The sequence below is a fragment of the Agelaius tricolor genome, unplaced genomic scaffold (assembly GCF_023055355.1).
Source record: "Agelaius tricolor isolate 1412-34295 unplaced genomic scaffold, bAgeTri1.0.p SCAF_25, whole genome shotgun sequence".
Lineage (NCBI taxonomy): Eukaryota > Metazoa > Chordata > Aves > Passeriformes > Icteridae > Agelaius > Agelaius tricolor.
In genome coordinates, this window is record NW_027269285.1 from 403,515 (window position 1) to 423,948 (window position 20,434).

The 20,434-nt window shown below is 51.2% G+C and overlaps 1 protein-coding gene across 2 annotated transcripts in view; it reads left to right on the forward strand.

The window, feature by feature from the left end:
• The window catches only part of CLUH (clustered mitochondria homolog), a 32,857-nt gene that overhangs the window by 8,078 nt on the left and 4,345 nt on the right, over nt 1–20,434 (forward strand). For both annotated transcript variants that reach the window (XM_071447536.1, XM_071447537.1), the window contains exons 2-23: nt 3,248–3,444; nt 4,962–5,133; nt 5,295–5,438; nt 5,646–5,773; nt 6,384–6,538; nt 7,345–7,470; nt 8,332–8,479; nt 9,187–9,279; nt 9,500–10,194; nt 10,731–10,948; nt 11,501–11,605; nt 12,350–12,450; nt 13,859–14,011; nt 14,652–14,714; nt 15,396–15,640; nt 16,401–16,485; nt 16,975–17,128; nt 17,413–17,552; nt 17,658–17,738; nt 18,313–18,438; nt 18,923–19,044; nt 20,267–20,360. In XM_071447536.1, the coding sequence (XP_071303637.1) occupies nt 3,248–3,444; nt 4,962–5,133; nt 5,295–5,438; nt 5,646–5,773; nt 6,384–6,538; nt 7,345–7,470; nt 8,332–8,479; nt 9,187–9,279; nt 9,500–10,194; nt 10,731–10,948; nt 11,501–11,605; nt 12,350–12,450; nt 13,859–14,011; nt 14,652–14,714; nt 15,396–15,640; nt 16,401–16,485; nt 16,975–17,128; nt 17,413–17,552; nt 17,658–17,738; nt 18,313–18,438; nt 18,923–19,044; nt 20,267–20,360 (3,545 nt within the window). The remainder of the gene's footprint in view (nt 1–3,247; nt 3,445–4,961; nt 5,134–5,294; nt 5,439–5,645; nt 5,774–6,383; nt 6,539–7,344; nt 7,471–8,331; nt 8,480–9,186; nt 9,280–9,499; nt 10,195–10,730; nt 10,949–11,500; nt 11,606–12,349; nt 12,451–13,858; nt 14,012–14,651; nt 14,715–15,395; nt 15,641–16,400; nt 16,486–16,974; nt 17,129–17,412; nt 17,553–17,657; nt 17,739–18,312; nt 18,439–18,922; nt 19,045–20,266; nt 20,361–20,434) is intronic.

Genomic DNA, 20,434 nt, shown 5'->3' on the forward strand with positions numbered 1-20,434 from the left:
CTGGCCATGCTCTGCTCTGCTCTGTGTGCAGGGATTGCTGCGCTGTGCTCGGGGCAGCAGTGAGAACATTGTGTTCATCGTGTTCTCACCGTGAGAACAGCACAGGCCAGAGCTCGGCAGCCTCCACCACACCTCGGGTACAAGCTGCAGCTTGAGTGCAGGAGGAGGGTCCTTGCTGGGACGCTGGCACATCCCTTGGAATGACAGGGGAGACCAGAGGTCACAGCCTTTGGTCGAGACCACAAACCCACGTGTCAAGGCTGACGTGACCCGGCAGGGAGCTCCATCTGCAGCAGGAGCAGGGTGGTGAGCGGGAGGAGCGCCGGGTTTGCCCCCGGAGCGGGTGGAACCGCTTCCCTGTGACTCAGACACCTTCCGTGAGCCATCTGGGGTGCAGCGAGAGCCTGCAGCCAGACACAGCTGCCTGCCTGCTTGGGACTTGAAGTGGCAGCAAGGAATGGGAGAGAGATCTCTGCAGGTGTCCCTAACGTGTTCCTGTGCCTCCTCCTGCTGTCTCAAGTAGGCTGAAATCCTGTGAAATCCATGAGTGCCCCATGATGTACCTCCCTCTGTGCCGGCGCAGTCGGTGCAGAGGAACCAGTGACCCACTTTAGGGCAGCTGGGTGCAGCTCTGCTTCCCTCGGGGAGCACATCAGGTGAGTCAGCACCCAGCAGGCAGCACGGCCTCCAGGCCAGCTCGTGCTTCCTTGAAACATACCCACCCACTCAGTGCAGAACCCCTCTGGAAAGCCTTGCCTGGCTCACATCCAAGGGTTAACCTGCTGCACGGCAGATCTTTCTCAGTCCAGACTTAACTTTTGTTTCTAAACTTAAGACTGTGCTGGCTGGAGCTTGATCCTCTAGCATAAGGAGACATGAAGGTGTTGCCTCTACATGTCTCTTGACACAAAGTGCAGAGTTGTGCCAGCCCTGCCTTCACTCAAGGAAAAGAGAGATGGAAGGTGTGAATGTGTTGTATTTCTGCAGACTAGGAGCAGTATTCTGATTTCTGAAACACTAAGTAGTTTGGGGATCTTACACCACTGAGCAGTGAAAAGCAGAAGTGTGGTCCTGGCTGGTGGCTTTCCCTTGCTGTGTTTGGATTTTCCTGTTTCACTTGGCTTTGCTGCTGAAGGTGTTTGCTGTTCTCCAGACTGGCGTGTGCATGGGTTGCAGTGCCAGCCTTCCTTTCAGCCAAGTTCTGTCTCCTTTCTGGCTAGCACAGCAGGAACAGAAGTTGAGTGATCCTGCCCTGTTGGGTGGGCAGGGGCCAGGCCAAGCCTGGCTTGGGCACCTGGCAGGTCATCCTGTCTGCAGTACCAGTAGCCCCAGGTGTAGCATTTCCCTGGTGGCTTGTCTGCACTCCCTCCAGATCCCCACGTGTTCAGGCAGCCCAGGACTATGGCTGTGCTGGCTGCAGGGTGTGACGAGGGGCTCTCCCCAGCCCTTTAGGCATGGTGTGGTTTTTCTGAAACCACATCTCTTGAGGCACTCTTGCATGGAGTGTTTCTTCCTCCTTTCTAGCATGACAGCAGCTTGCTGGAGCCAGAGCCCAGCCTCTCGTCTGACTTGCCCATGGCTTCATCTGTCAAAGAAATGAGCAGTGAGTGCTGGGGACATACGCACAGTGACAGGGACCATGAGCAGCAGCTGCTGAGCTGCTGCCTGAGGTTGCTCTGCTACCTGCTGCCTTTGGAATGGGTGTGCTCTCATTGCGTTTTTCCCTTTCACCATGTCCCAAGTCAGCCCTGACAGTCATCTCTGAGGATTTGCTGTTGGCAGTCGTTGTCTGGGGCAGGGACATGACTCTCCATGGGTGCTTTTGCAGGGCTTGTTGCTGCAGCCTCATGTTGTGCTCCAGAGGTGTGCAGGGGGGTATGGTGTTGCCATCCCTTTCTCGGGTATTGTGAAGGCTGGATGACTTCTCTGGGCTGCAGGAGCAGCTGGGGCTGATGGAGAAGAACTGGCTGTGACAGCTGTAGGTCCTCAAGCCACAGCACCAGCCTATGAGGTGAGGGAGGCTGAGTGGGGACTGGTGCCTTGCAGGAGGTGAGGATGAGGAGCGACACCTGCCAGATGGAGCTGGCTGCAGGGCTGCAGCCTCGAGGCATTAGCCTGGCTTGCAGCTGTCCTGGCCCTGTGCAGCCTTTGGAAAGGCTGTTTCTGCTGCCTGGGAAAGCACCCCACCTGCTCCATCTGTGCTGCCTGCAAGTGGGTGCCTGAGAGCACCAAGCTGGCAGTGCTGCGTGTGACCTTGGGGTGCAGCTGAGTGTGCTGGGCCAGCCCTGCTGGGAGCACAGCCTGAGGGGCACGATGCCAGCTGTTCTCCAGCACCCACTGCCCCAGGTGTGCGGGGTGGGGTGGTGCCCTTGGGGCACGGGCCTGGTGCGCTGTGGGGGAAAGGGGTACTCTGCCATCTCCCAGAGTTGCTATCAGCAGCTCTTTCCACTCTTCCAACTTCTCTTGGCAGCCCCTTGGTCCTCTTTAGTGTGGTCCCCAGCCTGGTTCAGAGGATGCAGGCTCCTCTAGGAGACTGGCAGCTTCTTAGATCTAATCAGGTCTCTGATGCTATCCAGCTTATTGAAAAAGAAAACAAAGCATTGCAGAGCTGTGAGGTGGGTGCAGAGAGCTCCCCAGCCCTGTGACACATCTGTCTAAACGAGCACTTAAAATGTCGTCACCATTTTCTTGAATAAAAGTGCTTAGGCAAGGCCTCACCCTGGCACCATGGGATCTCTGTGAAGTATTTTGGAAATGCAGAGGGTGGCCCAAGGTGGGCAGGGCCATGGGAGCTGTTGTGTGCCTGTGGAGTAACCGGGCTGCCACGTGAGCGCAGCGGTGCCGCGCAGCCGCCGGCCTCCCTCTCCCTCTGCTCTCTAACGTGTTGGTGCAGAGGTTACAGCTGCCTCCAGGCCGCAAAGCACCACACACCCTTTTTTTTTTTTTTAATTAAGAGGCTTAAGACAGCTCAGTGTAGTGTACACTGACCCATCCTTCCTGCTCTCCTTCCCTCCCCTCTCTGCACATGGTTTGTGGAAGATGCAAACACCGCAGGCAAGTGAGAGCACCTTCATTATGCTGTGAGGAAAGGGAGGGAAGGGCCTGGCACACCTCTATCTAGTAAACGGCAAGTGCAGAATAAAACCCTGCCTTTTAGCCCCTGATTAGCTCGGGCTTCGCAGTGTCCAGGCCAGTCTCTGCAGCCCATTGGAGAGGACCTTGTCTAAACCCCTCTGTCCTTGCCCAGAGCACCCGTCTGGCGTGGCACTGATGAATGGCAGCGGCCCGCATGACAGCCTCAAGGGCGACAAGGATGCCAAGCAGAATGGCCACGAGGAGGCCGAGCCGGGAGAAGATGGGAACGACCAGGAGGTCATCGTCATACAGGACACGGGATTCACTGTCAAGATCTGTGCACCAGGGATAGAGCCCTTTTCCCTGCAGGTACCTGCCCTCACCAGCTGGGGAAGGGAACAGAGGTGGGGAGTATTTGAGCCAGATCCTTTCAGCCAGGCAGGCAGGGAAGGAGGCAGTGCCTGGAAGGCCCCTGTTCAGCCTCACAGTCTGCACAATACCTCCAGGCTGCTCCCTGACCTGTCTGTCTTCTGACCAGGGCTACGTGGGGAAGGAGGCAGCAAAGGATGGAGGGTGCAGGAGACTGCCTGGCCAGTGCCTTGAGAGAAATGAAGGAAGAAGAGACATGAGCAAGAGGCTGCCTGGCCCAGGCCTGCCTGGGCATTGCAGGGACAGGGAGGGTGTTTCATTCTGGATCCCAGGTGTGGAGCAAGGGGAAGGAGAACTCACTGTGGTGTAGCTCTTTGTCCATCACAGAGGGGCTTGGCTGTGGAGCTGAGCACAGGGAAAAATGGCCTTCCCACTCCTGGGCTGTTCTAAAGCAGTGTTGTGAAAACGTGATTTCTGGGCCTGAGTGAGGAAGGGAAAATCCCTTGGTTGCTCAGCAGTTATGACATGATGCTGATGCTGCTTCAGGCCAGCCTGGGTTTGGTACAGTGACAGGTGCTAACACAGCTCAGGGAGCTCAAGCCTGAAGACCAAGGGAATGATGCAGTCTCCACTCCCTTCTGCATGGAGAGCTCTGCCTCATGTCATGTGGACAGTGACATGCTGTCAGGTCAGGATGAGCTCTCACAGGCCTGGTTCATAGTCCCATTTAGCTTGATACTTCACCAAAAACTATCTGAATGAAGGATCTCTTAATTCTGGGGAGAGGCATATGGAATCTAAACCCAGTGGGAAGTTCTTATCTGCCCAAGACTGGCAGAGAGTGCAGCAAAATCCCATCCCCTGTGGAAATAGCTGCGTCTCAGACTGGCTTTTTGTCTCCTTTAAATCCCCCTGGCTGTTAGTTTTAATGGGCTAATAATAGCAGGCCTCGTTGTTTACAGCAGCTTATGTAAACTACCCCTAGTCCTCTGGGTTTTCAGCAGTGTCAGTGGTGCTGGAGCAGAGCAGGGAGTGGGGGAGCAGCCCTGGTGCTCAGGGTGGGTCTGGCCTCCCCTGAGCCCTGTGGAGGTGCGGCACTGGCACAGCTCACCACGCACGGGGAGGAGGAGCTGGGCTGTTTTCCATGGGCAGCATCCAAGGTCTCACCACTAATCTGGTGTGAATGGATAAGGGAAGAACCCCACTTCCCCCACCACCTGCTGTTCCTTCAGTGCCCTCTGTCACCTCTGTCGCATGCCAAGTGCTTGGTGCAGTGCCTGGCTCTTACATCTCTGGGTGCCAACCCCGTGGGGTGGAACTCAGGTGGCTGACCCTGCCAGAGGTGACAGTGCCCTCCCAGCAGGAGCAGGAGAGATCTTCCTGGAAAGGGAGGTAGAGTCTGCCTTTCCAAGCCTGGAGGGGGAGGTCTGAGAGGTTTTTGATATTGCAGCTGAGGGGCAAAGTTTGGCAAGAGCATGTGGGAGAGTAAACAACAATTGTGTTCTTACCTTCTTAAGGTTTCTCCTCAAGAGATGGTGCAAGAAATCCATCAAGTTTTGATGGACAGGGAGGATACCTGCCATCGGACCTGCTTCTCCCTGCAGCTGGATGGCAACGTCCTGGATAACTTTGCTGAGCTGAAGACGATTGAAGGACTGCAGGAGGGCTCACTGCTGAAAGTGGTGGAAGGCAAGTTCCTTCAGACATGGGAGGGAATGAGTGAGGGTTTTCTTAGGGAGTGATTTTGGCCACCTGTCAGCTCTTTCCTCTGGTTCCATTTTGAGACCTGTGTGCCGAAGGAGTAAGCAACTGTCTAATTCCAGTTTCTTTCCTCACTTTCTGGTCATCAGAGCCATACACAGTGCGAGAAGCCAGGATACACGTGCGCCACATTCGGGACCTTCTGAAGAGTCTTGACCCATCAGATGCTTTCAATGGTGTGGACTGTAACTCATTGTCCTTCCTGAGTGTCTTCACTGAAGGAGACCTGGGAGGTATGGGTCGAAAAGACTTCTCTGGTGTGGTCAGTGGTTTCATTCCCTGACTCCTTGCTCAGTTAAACACACAGTAACAGTTGGCTGTCCTGTGTCATTTAGGAGTGCAGAGAATACTTGGAGTACTTCTGCATCCCTCTTTGAATGATGACTGGGGGAGGGACTGTTCACTTTTCAGAACTGACTTTATGTCTCTGTCTGTTCTAGACAGTGGAAAACGGAAGAAGAAAGGTACCGAAATGGAACAAATTGACTGCACCCCTCCTGAACATATCCTGCCAGGTAGCAAAGAGAGGCCCCTGTGTGCCCTTCAGCCCCAGAACAGAGACTGGAAGGTAGAGTTTTCCTGTGTCAAACAGCTACTGGTACATTCCTCACAGCAAACTGGTGGTCAGGGATTGAAAGCTGAGCTGGAGTGGACTTTGGGATTTGCTCTGCTTGGTGCTTAACAAGAGCTGGGATAGCACTGCATAGCCAAAAGAATAAAGTCCAGGAGCTGGTGTGCAAAACACTGGACATGGAGTCTGGACATCTGCAGAGTGTGGAAGGGCCAGGCTTGCTGGGATGGGTGGCAGAGAAGGGAAAGCAGCATTCCTCTGCAAAGTCCTGGAGACAGGATCTGCAGGTCACTACAGATTGCTCTTAGCTTTCCCATGCCCTCCCACTTGGATTCTGGTTTAGAAGCTGCCATTTGAAAACAAGTACAGCAGCCCAAAGGCCCAGGGTGTCTGCTTTCACCCGTGTCTCGTGGTGTGAAAGGCAAACTGGTGGACTGCAGAGGGCTTGGGAGGCTGTGCTCGGGAGACCAGGTGCGTTTGTAAGCTCTGTTTCTGGAATCGAGCAAGGGCAGCAGGTAAAAGGGATCTGGCATCTACACTGAGTGACTCTAACTCAAAGAAATGAATTCCTGCTGACAGGAGTTGCTTGTGTTGTGTTCTGCTGTAGCCTTTGCAGTGCCTAAAAGTATTGACGATGAGTGGCTGGAACCCTCCGCCCGGGAACCGCAAGATGCACGGGGACCTCATGTATCTGTACGTGATCACTGTGGAGGATCGGCACGTCAGCATCACGGCCTCCACACGGGGATTCTACTTGAATCAGTGAGTAACTGAGCTTCTTCCTGTCCTGCCCCGCAGCAGCCAACTGGAAAACAACTCATAAACAAACAGTTGCAGCCCTTTTTTTTTTCCTGTGGCAGAAACAGCCTATTTTAATTCGCTGCTCACATGGGTTTGTGGGAGTTGCTATACTGGATTGGGCTGTTCAGTTATGCCTGGTACCACTTCTCCACAGTGGCTAAATGCCTGGTGCTTTAGGGAAAGTTCAAACATCCCATAATGTCATCAGCTATTTAGAGCATTTTCAGTTGGAGGAAATTCCTTCCTGACTATTGCAACTATCTCATTTTGCCCTGAAGCAAAAGCACAGCCTGTCAGAACTCCCTGAGCTGGGTGCAGATTTGACTACAAATAATTTCTTTTTTTGTTTTTCTAATGGTAACTGTGAGAGCTGTTGTGGATATGCCTGTTGGAGTGGCTGTGCTGAGGGATTTCTCTGTTAAGCAAAGGCACCTTTGGTGTGTTCCGGAAGTTCTGTGAAATCAGTCCTTCCCAGCTATAAAAATAGAAGCCTCTCTTGAGCGTGGGAATGGCTGAAAAAGGTCTAAATTTAAAAACCATCAGGGACAGGTACAGGTTTACTGGCTGTGGGGAGACTGGATAAGGTCCTTGCTGCCCATCTGCCTCTTTGCCCCATGGTCTCTGTCCCACAGGCAAGGGCACATGGTGCAGCCTTTGACAGTGTGCAGGTATGAAGAGCTCTCGGTCATGTTCCACGTTCCTAGAGTGTGGAAAGTTTCAGGTATGACAGTGGCTTTTGACTGTGTCTTTTTTTTTTTCTCTTGCAGGTCTACTGCATACAACTTCAATCCCAAACCTGCAAACCCTAGTTTTCTCAGTCATTCCTTGGTGGAACTACTTAACCAGATCAGCCCTACCTTCAAAAAAAACTTCTCTGCTCTGCAGAAGAAACGGTAGCAGTGCTTCTTCCTCTCTAGCTCCTTGAGCAGCCCAGTGTGAAGCTGGGGAGGCTCAGCTGGTTCTGGGGAGCTGGATGCCACCGGTGCAGCAGGGATTGCAGTACCTGCTTCTCTGAGCTCATGTAGTGGTGGGTGGTTGGGACACGTCAGGGGAAGCTGCAAGGACCAGAGCACCTGACTGAACAACAGGGCAGCACTCTGAGGATCTCCCTGATCCACAGAAGAGACTGAAGCATAAATATCAGTGAAAGTAACACAAGAGGGCTTTGTATAGGCTTACAGTGGCAGGAGGTTGGTTATTTTAAACATGTCTGTGCATGCTAATATTCTGTAATTTCCTCTAGCTCCTATAATAATAACACAACAATAAGGCATTGTTTGATTCTCCCGTCCTTGCTGCAGGGACCATTTGTTCTGCTCCAGGACAGTGGGTCCTGTGCAAAAGCCTGTCATTCTTCAGAGTCACTTAATGAACTGCCTCGGCTCAGCAGGGTGTGGATTGATAGGCACATTGTGTTTGGGAGCTCTGCTCCTGCTTCATTAAGGAGATGAAAGTGACACTAGATGAGGGCTGAAATTAGCAGTGGCCTCCAGCCACCACTGTGACCTATCTGGCCATTTAAAAATGGCTGTACTGTGTTGCCTCTTGGGCCAGAAGTAGCTACAGATGAGCCCCCAGCCCCTGCTGAGAGCAGCCAGATTACACGAGAGACCTTTGGCGGTGCTTGGGTTTCCACTGCGCGCCGCTGTTGCATCGTGACCTGTAGGGACCAGTGCGAAAGCACAGGGAAATTCTCTTGGAATAGAAAGGATTCTTCCTTTATAAATGTGTAATTGTTGTTTGTCCCAAACTAGGGTTCAGAGACACCCCTTTGAGAGGATAGCCACTCCTTTCCAAGTGTACAGCTGGACGGCCCCGCAGGCAGAGCACGCCATGGACTGTGTCCGGGCAGAGGACGCCTACACCTCCAGGCTGGGCTACGAGGAGCACATACCTGGACAGGTACTGGTCTTGCTTTGCCTGATGACACTGGCAAGACTTTTGCTGCCAGCTGTGCCAGGAACAAGTTAACTTCCAAAAAGTAACCTCTGTTATTTGTTGGGCGGTTTTGATCATCAAAGGAAAACTTGCAGGAGTCCTTGTTCTTTACAGGGCCCTTGACTACAGGGGCTGTGCTGCTCAGGCTGCAGGTCCATGAGCACAGAAGTGACTGAGAGGAGCAGCTCCTGCTCGGGTGTTTATAAATTCCATGTCCCTTCTCTGAAGAGTGCCACTGCACAGGAGGCAGACCACTCCTCATGCCATTCAGGCCTGGAATGGCTCTTGTATCTCTGAGCAGACTGCTCCAAATGCTTCAGCTGCAGCTTTCTAGCACAAAGTGCTGCAGGGCAGCAATGGCCAGCTGTGGGCAGCACGTGCCTGCAGTGTGCCCACAGCACTGGCTAATGACACCTGCACCGTGCTGCCCCTTCAGTGCCCCTGCACTGGCTGGGCTGATGCAAGATCTGTCCCAAACTGCTGTTGAATAAAGTCCCCTCTTGAGGTGTGTTCATTCCTGCTGATAAGTCACTTCCTCTGAGCCCCACAGCAGCCTGAATTCTTACCCCTTCCTTCTCTCCCAAAATGCCTTGTGAAGCAGGAATGCTGCCTTGCCAGCCCCTTCCCACACAATGCATTGCATCCCACAAGGCTTTCCCTCCCTCTTTCAGACCAGAGACTGGAATGAGGAGCTGCAGACCACACGGGAGCTGCCACGCAAGAACCTGCCTGAGAGGCTGCTGAGAGAACGAGCCATTTTCAAGGTAATTTTGGGATATGCAGGCAGCTCCTCACACAGCCCCTTCTTTGCTGCCTGTGTTCTGGCTCCTGGGACTTGTATTGAAGCCATTAGCCTGGCTCACAACAGTAAAAGCCAGTGACCTGCCTGCCTGCTGGGAGGAGAGGAGCAAAGGAAAAATTTGCAGGGAGCTTTCAGAGCATGGGGGCCCATCCTGACCCTGCTTTCTCTCCATGTGCCTCCAGGTTCACAGTGACTTCACTGCAGCAGCAACACGAGGTGCTATGGCTGTCATTGATGGCAATGTCATGGCCATCAACCCCAGCGAGGAGACCAAGATGCAGATGTTCATCTGGAACAACATTTTCTTCAGCCTGGGCTTTGACGTCCGTGACCACTACAAGGACTTTGGTGGAGACGTTGCTGCTTACGTGGCTCCCACCAATGATCTCAATGGTGTGCGGACCTACAACGCTGTGGATGTGGAAGGGCTGTACACGCTGGGGACTGTCGTGGTGGATTACAGAGGTTACAGGGTGACAGCTCAGTCTATTATCCCTGGCATCTTGGAGCGGGAGCAGGAACAGAGTGTCATCTATGGGTCAATAGACTTTGGCAAGACAGTTGTGTCACACCCCAAGTACCTGGAGCTGCTGGAGAAGACCAGCAGGCCACTGAAGATCCAGAAGCACAAAGTTCTCAATGACAAGAATGAGGAGGTGGAGCTGTGCTCCTCAGTAGAGTGCAAAGGCATTATTGGCAACGATGGGCGTCACTACATCCTGGACCTGCTACGCACTTTCCCTCCAGATCTAAATTTCCTGCCTGTTGAAGGGGAGGAGATGCCAGAGGAATGTAAGAAAATGGGGTTCCCCAAGCAGCACAGACACAAGCTTTGCTGTCTTCGTCAAGAGCTTGTTGATGCCTTTGTAGAACACAGGTGAGCAGAGCTTCTCCCTTCCTCCACGTGCATCTGGTCATGGTTCAAGTCAGGACCTTGCTGCACTGTCCTGGGAACATCCCAACAGAGCTCCCAGAAGTGAGCAGCTAATTGCCCTATTGCTTGGCTATGTAAATGCAGTTAGAGGAACTTAATTAACAAGAGGTGAGAACAGTAGGGATTTCAACAGGGAGCCAGGGAAAGAGATGGTTTGTGTTTTAGTGTCCAGATCTATTATTGTTGATTCCTGTCCAAACATCTAGAAGTTCTTTTCCTGCAGGCATCCTTTCCACTTGATGGCCAGGGAACGGGAAGGATTTATGCTGCTTTTTAAGGCTTTCCCAATGTCCCGAAAGTTATGTTTGTTTCTAGAGGCTGGAAAAAATCCTGTGGGCACTGCTGTAGGCGTGTTTGTGGTGGGATGTTTGGGTTACTTGGTGCTGGCGAGGCAGGGGAGCTCAGGGGGTGGGACATGTTCCAGACGTGTGGCGCTCTGGGATTCTGCTGTGCTGAACTGCCCTTTCCCTTTGCTGCAGGTATCTCTTATTCATGAAGCTGGCTGCACTGCAGCTGATGCAGCAGAAAGCCAACAAGCAGGAGAGCTCAGCTGCGCTGGAAAATGGAGCCTCTGCAGAGAATGGCGCGGCAGACAGCGAGAGGCCTGAGTCAGAGGACGGGAAGATGGAGGACAGCGTGACTGGGCTGGACCAGGTGAAGGAGCTCGCGGAGACCATCGCGTCCGACGATGGAACAGGTACTTCATCCATCCTTCATCCTGGTGGGAGCTGCGCCAGGCTGGGCTGGTTGGGGTGACTGATGGTGGTTAAACAGGACAAGCACTGGCTGCCTGTCCGTGTTGCCTGGCCTCTTTGTTAGAGCTGCTCACACCCTGATGAATGACTCGCCCCTGCAGGCAGGGGGACTGAGGTGTCTGAACCCAGCAAGGCCACCAGCCCCTCAACTCTTCCCTGGGAGAGAGAGCCTGGCCAGGCTGGCCTGTGGAGTGCAGGGGAGGGCTGGGGCCAGGCAGGAGGCCAGCAGTGCACAGGCACCTTTGGGAACCCCAGGCTTGCATTTCTGAGTGCATTTGCTTGGAGGTGGGGATATCCATGGGATTTTTGGGTCATCTTATGTTCCCTTATTCAGACTTTGCAGCCATTCTCCTTTACAATTGATTGTTTTTATAATGGATTTCTTTAGAATGTGCCATCATTGCTGTTTTTAGTAACAAAACTTAATTTAATAGCTAGGAATGTCATTTCCTGAGCTCCACATTCATTTGTATTCTGTTTTTTTCCTGCTCCAGTGGATCCCAAAAGCAGAGAAGTGATTCGGAATGCTTGCAAGGCTGTAGGCTCCATTAGTGACACATCATTTGATATTCGGTTTAACCCAGATATTTTCTCACCAGGTACGTGTACCCAGAGCTGGGACCAGCCCTTCTGAGGGTGGCTGTGTCCAGCCAGCTGCAGATCAACACTGTGCTGAGGCCAAGACTGTTGCTGGTTTTGTTAGGCTGGGCAGGGCCCTCTGTGAAGCACAGAGATGCAGAAGAGAGGAAGCAGCAATGATTGCAGTGCTGGAGCTGCCAAGGGCAGCCAAGGGGAGCCTCTCCCACCCCGGGGGAGGGCTGTGGGGTGCTGCCAAGAATCCTCCTGTGATTCTCCAGCATCCCAGCTCTGAGACCATGTGAAAAGAAGATGAGGGAGGGAAAAGATCAAATTTGATCCTCATGTAGTAGTTTTCACAAAAAATAACACTTGTAGTTGAACGACTGATGTTAGGACCTCAGTGAAGGGCTGGGTTTGTTGTAGTAACATTTCAGTGAGCAGTCTCAGTGCCCTTTTACATGCACACATCAGGCACAGGCATGAATTTCCATTACTTGGAGCCATATTTTTTATTGGGAAATTGAGAAGCTCCCAGAGTGCTTCTTGGGGTGAATACTGGGGCAGTGTGCAGGCACATTGCAGGAGAATGGCCAAACCATTGAGTTTGAGCAATTCCAGCCTCTGCCTGAACACAGCAGCCAATGCTCTTCCCATCAAAACATTTATAGTTTGAGATAAGTTTTTGAAGCATCCAGCATTCCAGGGAGACAGTTGGGTTTCTGTGAGTTGCTGTGGTTGATGTTCTTTCTCTTGTCCTCTCCCAGGTGTTCGCTTCCCGGAGTCGAGCAGAGAGGAGGTGCAGGATCAGAAGCAGCTGCTGAAGGACGCTGCTGCGTTCCTGCTGTCCTGCCAGATCCCAGGCTTGGTAAGGAGCCCAGAGCCAGTAGTGATGCTGCCCTCAGAGCCTGGCTGCTCTGAGCAAGCTGGTGACCACTGGGACAGCAGCTTTACCTGAGCAGCTGCAGGCTCTGGCACTGCTGGGGGACCGCAGGGTGAACAGCATGAGCATTGCGTGCAAGGCACGAGGGGTTTTCCTTTGCCCATCTTACATCATGGCACAATTTTCTCACCTCAATCCAACAAAAAAATTTTGGCACTGGTAATTAAAGCTATTGCTAAGAGTTTGGAACAATAGAGAGCACATAAGCCATCCTCCCTAGCCCTGGGCATCCTTCAGCTTATTGTTTTAGCTGACCCTGGCTGTGACTCAGTCAGTGACTAATAATTTGAAGTGAACTGGGAAATTGTTTTAATTAATAGCAGTCATTAAAAACTCCTTCTGTAAGTCTTAAGCATTTTGGACATTACCCATGCACCTGGCCACGTAAGAAATCCCAGTTTCTCCCTTCCTGGGATGCTTGCTGAATTGATGGCTTATGCAGCTGTCAGAGCAGGCACTGGAACTGGCAGGAGAGAATTCATGAGCTCTACTCCGAGAGGTCCAGGAGTTGTTGGTCTTGTGTTACAAGAGGGTTTTCCTTGTTAGAAAGTTTCTTCTGAACTCTAAATCCACTAATTCTGTAGTCAGCACCGCCTTCAGAACCAGCTATTCAATCTTTAAACAAAAAGTAGGTAAGTGAGTCAGAAAAGGGCTTGGTGATTGTTGATTACAAGGTAGTTGATACTCCAGTATATAAACCCAAAACACTGCACAGGCCTGTGTGAGAGCAGGTTGCAGACCAGCTGCTGTAGCAGGTAGTCCTGTGCATATCAGAGAGGAGCTGGTGTTGCTCCATGATGTGAATTAAACAACTGTTTATCAGCACTGCAGCACAACTTAACATGCAAGTGACATTTGTCCTTATCAGCTACGTGTGCACAGCTCCACGTACTCTTTTAATTGGAAATGGCAATTAGTGACTGTGAAGCCCTTAAAGAAGGGTCAGTCTCCTAGTTGCACAGGTAGGAGTTGTTTTGCCTCTGCCTCTGAGAGAGTGTAGTGCTGCTCCTTCCCTGCTGAGACAGAGGAGTGAAACTGGCCCCAGTGGCAAGGACCTGGCCCAGACTGGGCTGGCTACTGCAGGTGTCCCCCCTGCCTGTGTTACCACGGTGGTCCCTGGTGTTACAGCAGGTGTTACTCACCAAAAGAGTCTTGTTTGGGGTCAGGGCCTCCTTTCAGGGCAACCCTCAGCCCCAGGTAAGGAGGTGTCTGAAGTGGCATTGGGGAATGCCTGTCCTGCCTCCTGGTGGGGGGTTTTTTAAATATTTTTTTAAATGAAAGTTCTTTCCTTTGTGTTTGTGTTCAGTAACCAAAGTCTGTCCATACCCTGCAGGTGAAGGACTGCCTGGATCACACGGTGCTCCCCATGGATGGGGCGACCTTGGCTGAGGCCATGCACCAGAGGGGCATCAACATGCGTTACCTGGGCAAGGTGATCAACTTCATCACCAAGACCCCCGGCCATGCACAGCTGGATCACATCTTTGTAAGCATCAGGCTTAACATCAGACAGTTCAAACCACTCTGGCATCATTTGTCCCAAGGAGATTCCCACTTGGCCAGTTGTTCTCTCTGTGTAAAAATATACAGCTTCAAGAACAGGGGAGGAGGGAGGAGGACCTGTAAGTGGTGGCTGGGGAGGTTTTTTTTTCCAAATCCTTAATGGATTTCATAGTGTTAGGAACTGTAAGTATCTTTTGGGGTAGAGAATTGCTTCAGGGATTCCCAAATGTAATAGTAAGTAACACAGTTGGATTTTCAGCCATGTATTTTTTAAGCCTCTAAGACACATCTGGGCTTTGGATCAGACTCTGAAGTGTTGTGTGGCTGCCCAGGAGCAGGCAGGGGCTGGGCTGTGGCAGCCCCTGAAGCACTGCTGGAGCTGTGCTGAGCTGCACCCATGGCTTGTGGGCACAGAGGTGCCAGGGGCTCCTCACTGGCTCCAGGAGGGCTGTCAAATGCTTTTGCAGTTCTGTTTGAATAGAGAATAGATACACTATGCTCCCTTGCTGCAGAGAGAATAGTGTATCTTCTGCAGATCTTGCTAAAAGACCATTTCAAAAGCCCAGTTTATTTTTCCATATTCTTGCCAATGCACTCAGTCTGTTCTTTATTCCTTTGGGTAGAAAATTGGAATCAGTGAATTGATCACTCGATCAGCCAAACACATCTTCAAGACGTACCTCCAGGTATGACCTGCAATCTGACCTCTTGCCTCGTATGTCCTCCCTAATGACTTTTTTCCACAAACAGAGCTGTTTGGGGTTCTCCTCTCATTAGGCAGTTCCTGGGGTTGCATGGCAACGAGAAGTACAAGCTCATTAGCACTGAAATAGGTACAGGCTCATATGCAAGGGAAAACAAGTTCCCACTTGAAGAAAGCTTTCCCGGAGAGCAATCATTCATGCTTTTCCTCCCCAGATCCTCACTCATTATGTTGGAGGCTTTTAAAAGTGAAATCACAGCTTGTTTTCCTTGTAGTACTTTTTCCTCTTAAACAGTGTTGCTTTTGCCCTTCTAAGAAGCCTTTTTAATTGACTCAACACTACATATCCTGGTAGGCTGTATTCACACACAGCCTAGCAATACGCCTGGCTTGGTTCCAGTGCCAAAACCTTCTTTGCACTCTCTGCTCTCTCTGTCCCAGGTAGCAACCCGAAGCGTACATGCCTGCACTGCATTCCTGTGTGTAGGCACACACTTAATCCTACGTTGTCTGTGCTAGTGCCACTTGGACACGCTGCCTTCCTGTCCCTGTCGTGGAAGGTGGCCCTGTTTGTGTAGGACTGGGTGTGTGTGAGGCTCAGGGCTGGAGCAGTGCTGTGGGATGGCAGGTGTCTCTCCTGACTGACTCTGGTGTTTCCCTGTAGGGTGTGGAGCTGTCAGGTTTATCTGCTGCCATCAGTCACTTCCTGAATTGTTTTCTGAGCTCCTTCCCAAATCCCATTGCCCATCTGCCAGCTGATGAGCTGGTCTCCAAGAAGAGGAATAAGAAACGGAAAAACAGGAACCTTGGCAATGCTGATAACACTGCTTGGGCAAGCATGACCCCTCAGGAGCTATGGAAGAATATTTGTTCAGAAGCAAAGAACTATTTTGATTTCAATCTTGAATGGTAAGTGGAGCAGGTGACCCTGGCTTGTCCCTGGATTCACCAAACTTCTGTAGCTCTTCTTCATTAACAGGACCTCCCTTTTTTATTTGTTTTCTGTTTGCATAAAATTTGTACCCTTGAGGGACTTAAACAGATCTTTAATGGAAAGAGATTGGGCAAAGAGTAGGAATGGGGAAGTGAGACTTTGAATCAGATGAAACCTATGATGCAAAGGCAGCCATGAAAAGCAGAGGAGGAAGGCAAACCTTTCCTAAGGGTACAGAAGGGATCAGAAGGTGAGAAGCAGAAGTAATATAGTCAGAAGATACTTGTCTATATCAACAGTGATTTAGGCTGAAGGGAGCTTCAGCTCCAGAAAAAAGGACAACTGCTGCTGTACATGAGCAGAGATGGGGAATAAGGAAGGGGCACATTGGTGCTTCCAGTATAGCACTCTCAATGAAATGGCCCAAGAGAAAAACCAACTTTTGGCAGTTGGAGAATGATCATCCCCTCGTGACAGGGACTGCTCGCTCCTCACCAAGAGCTGAAGGTACTCAGCCCAAACACCGCAGTGGGCTTTGAGAACACACAGGATTTCTGTAAAAGCACTGCTGTGCTCTGGAGGCTTTCACAGACTGTGGGCAAACTCTGCAGTGTTCGTCCTTGGTTTGGGTTAGACCTGGCTGTACAGGGACCTGTGCCTCACATACCCACAATGGAGCAATGGCCTTGAGCAGAAACTCCCCTGAGAGCTGAAGCTTGTGTGTACTTTCTGCAGTGAGAATGCTGACCAAGCAGCTGAAGTGTATAATCTACAGAAAATCACCCTGCTCCGTGAAATCTCCCTCAAAACTGGAGTCCAGGTAAGATCCACATCCTCCCTCCCTTGCCATCATGTCCTGTATGGAGGAACATGAAGAGTTAATGCAATGTGTTTTGCAGGCACAGCAGAGCCCCAGAGGGTCTTTGTGGTGTACATGTTGGAATACAGGTCCCAGCTCTGAGAAACAGATTTCTGATCCAGTTCACTCTTACAGTAATAAACTTGCTAGCATGTCCCTTGGAAGAACAGCTAGCCTCAGTACAATTGCACTCCCTTCTCACTCCTCTGTGGGCTGTGGGACAACAGCTGGAGGAGCTCTCCTGTCACGGGTTCAGTGTTGTCACCATGGTGCCATTTTGCCATGTACAGGTGGTGGTGCACACCTACATCTGACCTTGGAGACTTCTGTCCCAGGTCATGGTACAGGAGATGTTTTGACTGTGATTGCACATTCAGAATTTTGCCCCTTTTCTTGCCAAGTGCCTGTGGAAGTGGTAACTGTGCCCTCCACTCTTTTTGGTCCCTCCAGATCCTGCTGAAGGAGTACAACTTCGACAACAGGCACAAGCCCACTTTCACAGAAGAGGATATTCTTAACATCTTCCCTGTAGTGAAGCATGTAAACCCCAAAGCCTCCGATGCTTTCCACTTCTTCCAGAGCGGGCAAGCAAAAGTTCAGCAAGGTACAGACCCCATGTGCCTCTGCCTCTCATGATGATCCCTGATAATGGGAAGAGCAGGGTATTTGGGGCATGGCCACCAGGGCACTGCTGCCAACCCTGGTGTCCAAGATCTACTCCGGCTATAAAGCCACCAGCAATGAGCAAGGATGGCTCAGGGCAGTGATGTCCTGTGCCCAGGGCAGTGACCTGTGTCTGTGTATCCCACCGTTGGTCTCACTTCCTGTCTCCAGCAGTGTTAGAGGTTCTTTTATATGTATATACATATGGAGATACTTTCTTTTCAGGTTTCTTGAAGGAGGGCTGTGAGCTCATCAATGAAGCCTTAAACCTGTTCAACAATGTGTATGGTGCTATGCATGTAGAAATCTGTGCCTGCCTGAGGCTGCTAGCTCGGCTCAACTATATCATGGGAGATTACTCAGAGGTAAGCAGGGGCTCTGAGGGGATCTCCTCAGTGCTCTCAGTCCTTCCCCATGCTTCCTCAAGCTCACAGCGTGGTGTGACTTGCCCTGGGTTCTGTTCTGTTCAGGCCTTAAGCAATCAGCAGAAAGCGGTGCTAATGAGCGAGAGGGTCCTGGGCATCGAACACCCCAACACCATCCAAGAATATGTGAGTATGGGGAGCTGGGGGAGCAGCAGCACCCCAGGGGTCTGGCTGCAGTCTGAGAGCCTTAGTTCATGTCTGCAGCTGGAAAAGTTGCATTTTCCTCTCTTCTGCAGCTTTCTTTCCAGAATTCTCCATTTCATCGTCTTTTATGATCCTGCAAAGTGAAAAGCTGAGTGTGTCCTGTGTGCTTACCGTTTGTCCTGCTTAACCTAGGTTTCTAATGTTTGTCTGCTGCGTATTTATTTAGATGTATTAATTCTCCTCGCTTCAGCCCTGGGCTTATGTCAGAAATTAAAAGAGGAAAGAATCCCCTCCAAAACAGAGTCAGAATATGACATACATATGTAAGTCAGGTTGGAAATATTCTGTGAGGGGTGTTAAGAGAAACTGAAATAAAACACACAGCTTCCTCAGTGCTGTGTCCTCAGGAACACCTCAGTGGTACTGTGCATCATTTCAAAGTGACTGAAGTCCTTCTTCAACCAGTGAGGAAGACTTCTTATTCACGTGCAGCTAAGGAAGGTGTGTAGAGATTAGTTTCTTTTAGATTAATGCTGGGTCCCTTCTCTTGTCCTAGATGCACCTGGCTCTGTACTGCTTTGCAAACAGCCAACTCTCAACAGCACTGAACCTGCTGTACCGTGCACGCTACCTCATGCTGTTGGTATTTGGGGAGGATCACCCAGAAATGGCACTCTTAGATGTAAGTAATTTGTTTAGGAGTCTTCAAGTTCCTAATCTCTGAGAAACCTCTTGGCCTTTAAGATGCCCACATGATGGCTGTTTAAAGCATTTAGGCAGTGCTTTTCCTCCCTGGTTGTTGCTGGTTGGTGCCATGAGATGAAGGAAAAAAGGAGTTTGACACTTTAGCTGGGAGGGTCAGCCTCTGTGCTGAGCTCTGCACTGGGACACTGCAGATGGTTTTGAGACCTGTAATCCTTAGGAAAACTCCTTTGTTTATTGTGTTCTTGTTGCACTGGCATAAACTGGAGAGTTTGTTACCTCCCTTGTGCCTGGATTGTTTGAGCCATGGGGGACAATGGTCCCTGTCCAGTGTTACTGCTGCAGGGACTGGCCAGGGTCACAGCCCCTCTGGCAGTGACACACCTGTGGGGTCCCACTGTTCACAGAGCAGGAACTGCAGTGTCAGTGTGTCTTTCCCAATGCCTGCTTGGTTCTCTGTACAGAACAACATTGGCCTGGTGCTCCATGGGGTCATGGAGTACGACCTGTCCCTGCGGTTCCTGGAGAACGCCTTGGCCATCAGCTCCAAGTACCACGGCTCCAAGTCTCTGAAGGTTGCTCTGAGGTGAGGCAGGGTGGGGTGCTGGGCTGGGTCACTGCTGTCAGAGCGAGCACACTCACTGAGCACTCACATGGGAGGGTCTGGGCTTGAGAACTGCATATTCAGTCTTGTCCCAGAACCAAGGTCATGGTGCAGTATCCAAGTTTATTTCAAAAGATGGAGATCCATTGTTCTTAAGGTTAATGGGGAGATCTGCTGTGATGCTGCTTGCTCAAAACTCGGTCAAGATAAGCCTGGTCCCTGTGGACTCTCAATAGAAAAATGTATGTGGGAAGTAAGGGTTGGAGAGCCGGTAAGGGAATTACACTGGGAGACAGGGACAGTATGTTAAATGCTTATGTTTAATTGTTCCAGCCCTCAGAGAGGGATCTTTGAGAATCATTTAATGTGCTTTTGTCTTTTGCCATAAAGTTCTGTATTTGAATAAAAACCCTGAGTGGTTTCTGTGTGTTCCCAAGGGAGCTGGGACTGGTGACACCTGTAGGATCTGCTCCCAGTGCCCACTGCTGCAGTGCTGGATGCCCTCTGTCCTTCAGTGCAGAACTGGTTCTGTCAGCCAGGCATGGCCCACTCCCAGTTCTTGCAGCCATCTGTTCTCCATCAGGCTGCAAATCAACCTGATTAAACACCTGCAAGAGCCTGCCTTGTTTTCCAGTGGCTGATGAATGTGCAGGCTCCAGAGACTCTTCAGCTGTCCCTCAGTGGACTGGGGTGCTTAGAGAGACCCGTCTCCTCCCACAGAGAAACACTGCCAAACCCAGCAATTTCTTTTTCATTCCAGAAGCACTGAGGCCAACAGTCCAAGCCAAGTCAGCTCTCCCAGCTGGCGAGAGCCCAGAGTACTCAGGCCTGGCTCTGCCTGAGGGCTGCAGCCTTCCTCTCCAGTTAATAAATCCAGCCCCAAGGTATTCCCACGGATCTGCCTCTCCCTTCAGTTCACTGTTGTGGCCTTCAGCTTTCCTGGGTGCAGGACAGAAGATGCCCAGCTCAGTCTTTACCTCTGTAGGTCACTTCTCAGCATTCCAGCTAAAATCCAACCTAATTAGTGTAGTATTTGAATCCTCAGCTGGGCTGGGAAGAAGTAACTCCCAGGGTGCTGCATTCAGTCTCCTTTGACACGTGTGTTAAGACTTTCAGCCCAGACACCAATGGCACAGTCACGCCCACTATAGCACAGAAATGTTTCTTCTTCAGAGAAGTGACTCAGCCCTTTTCCTTCCCTCAGCCACCACCTGGTTGCCCGAGTGTACGAGAGCAAAGCAGAGTTCCGGTCGGCTCTGCAGCATGAGAAGGAAGGCTACACCATCTACAAGAATCAGGTGAGGAGTGGCCCCACTGTGCACTTGTGAGCTGTCACTGCAGGGCCAGAGTTGAGCAGTTCTGCTGCAAACCA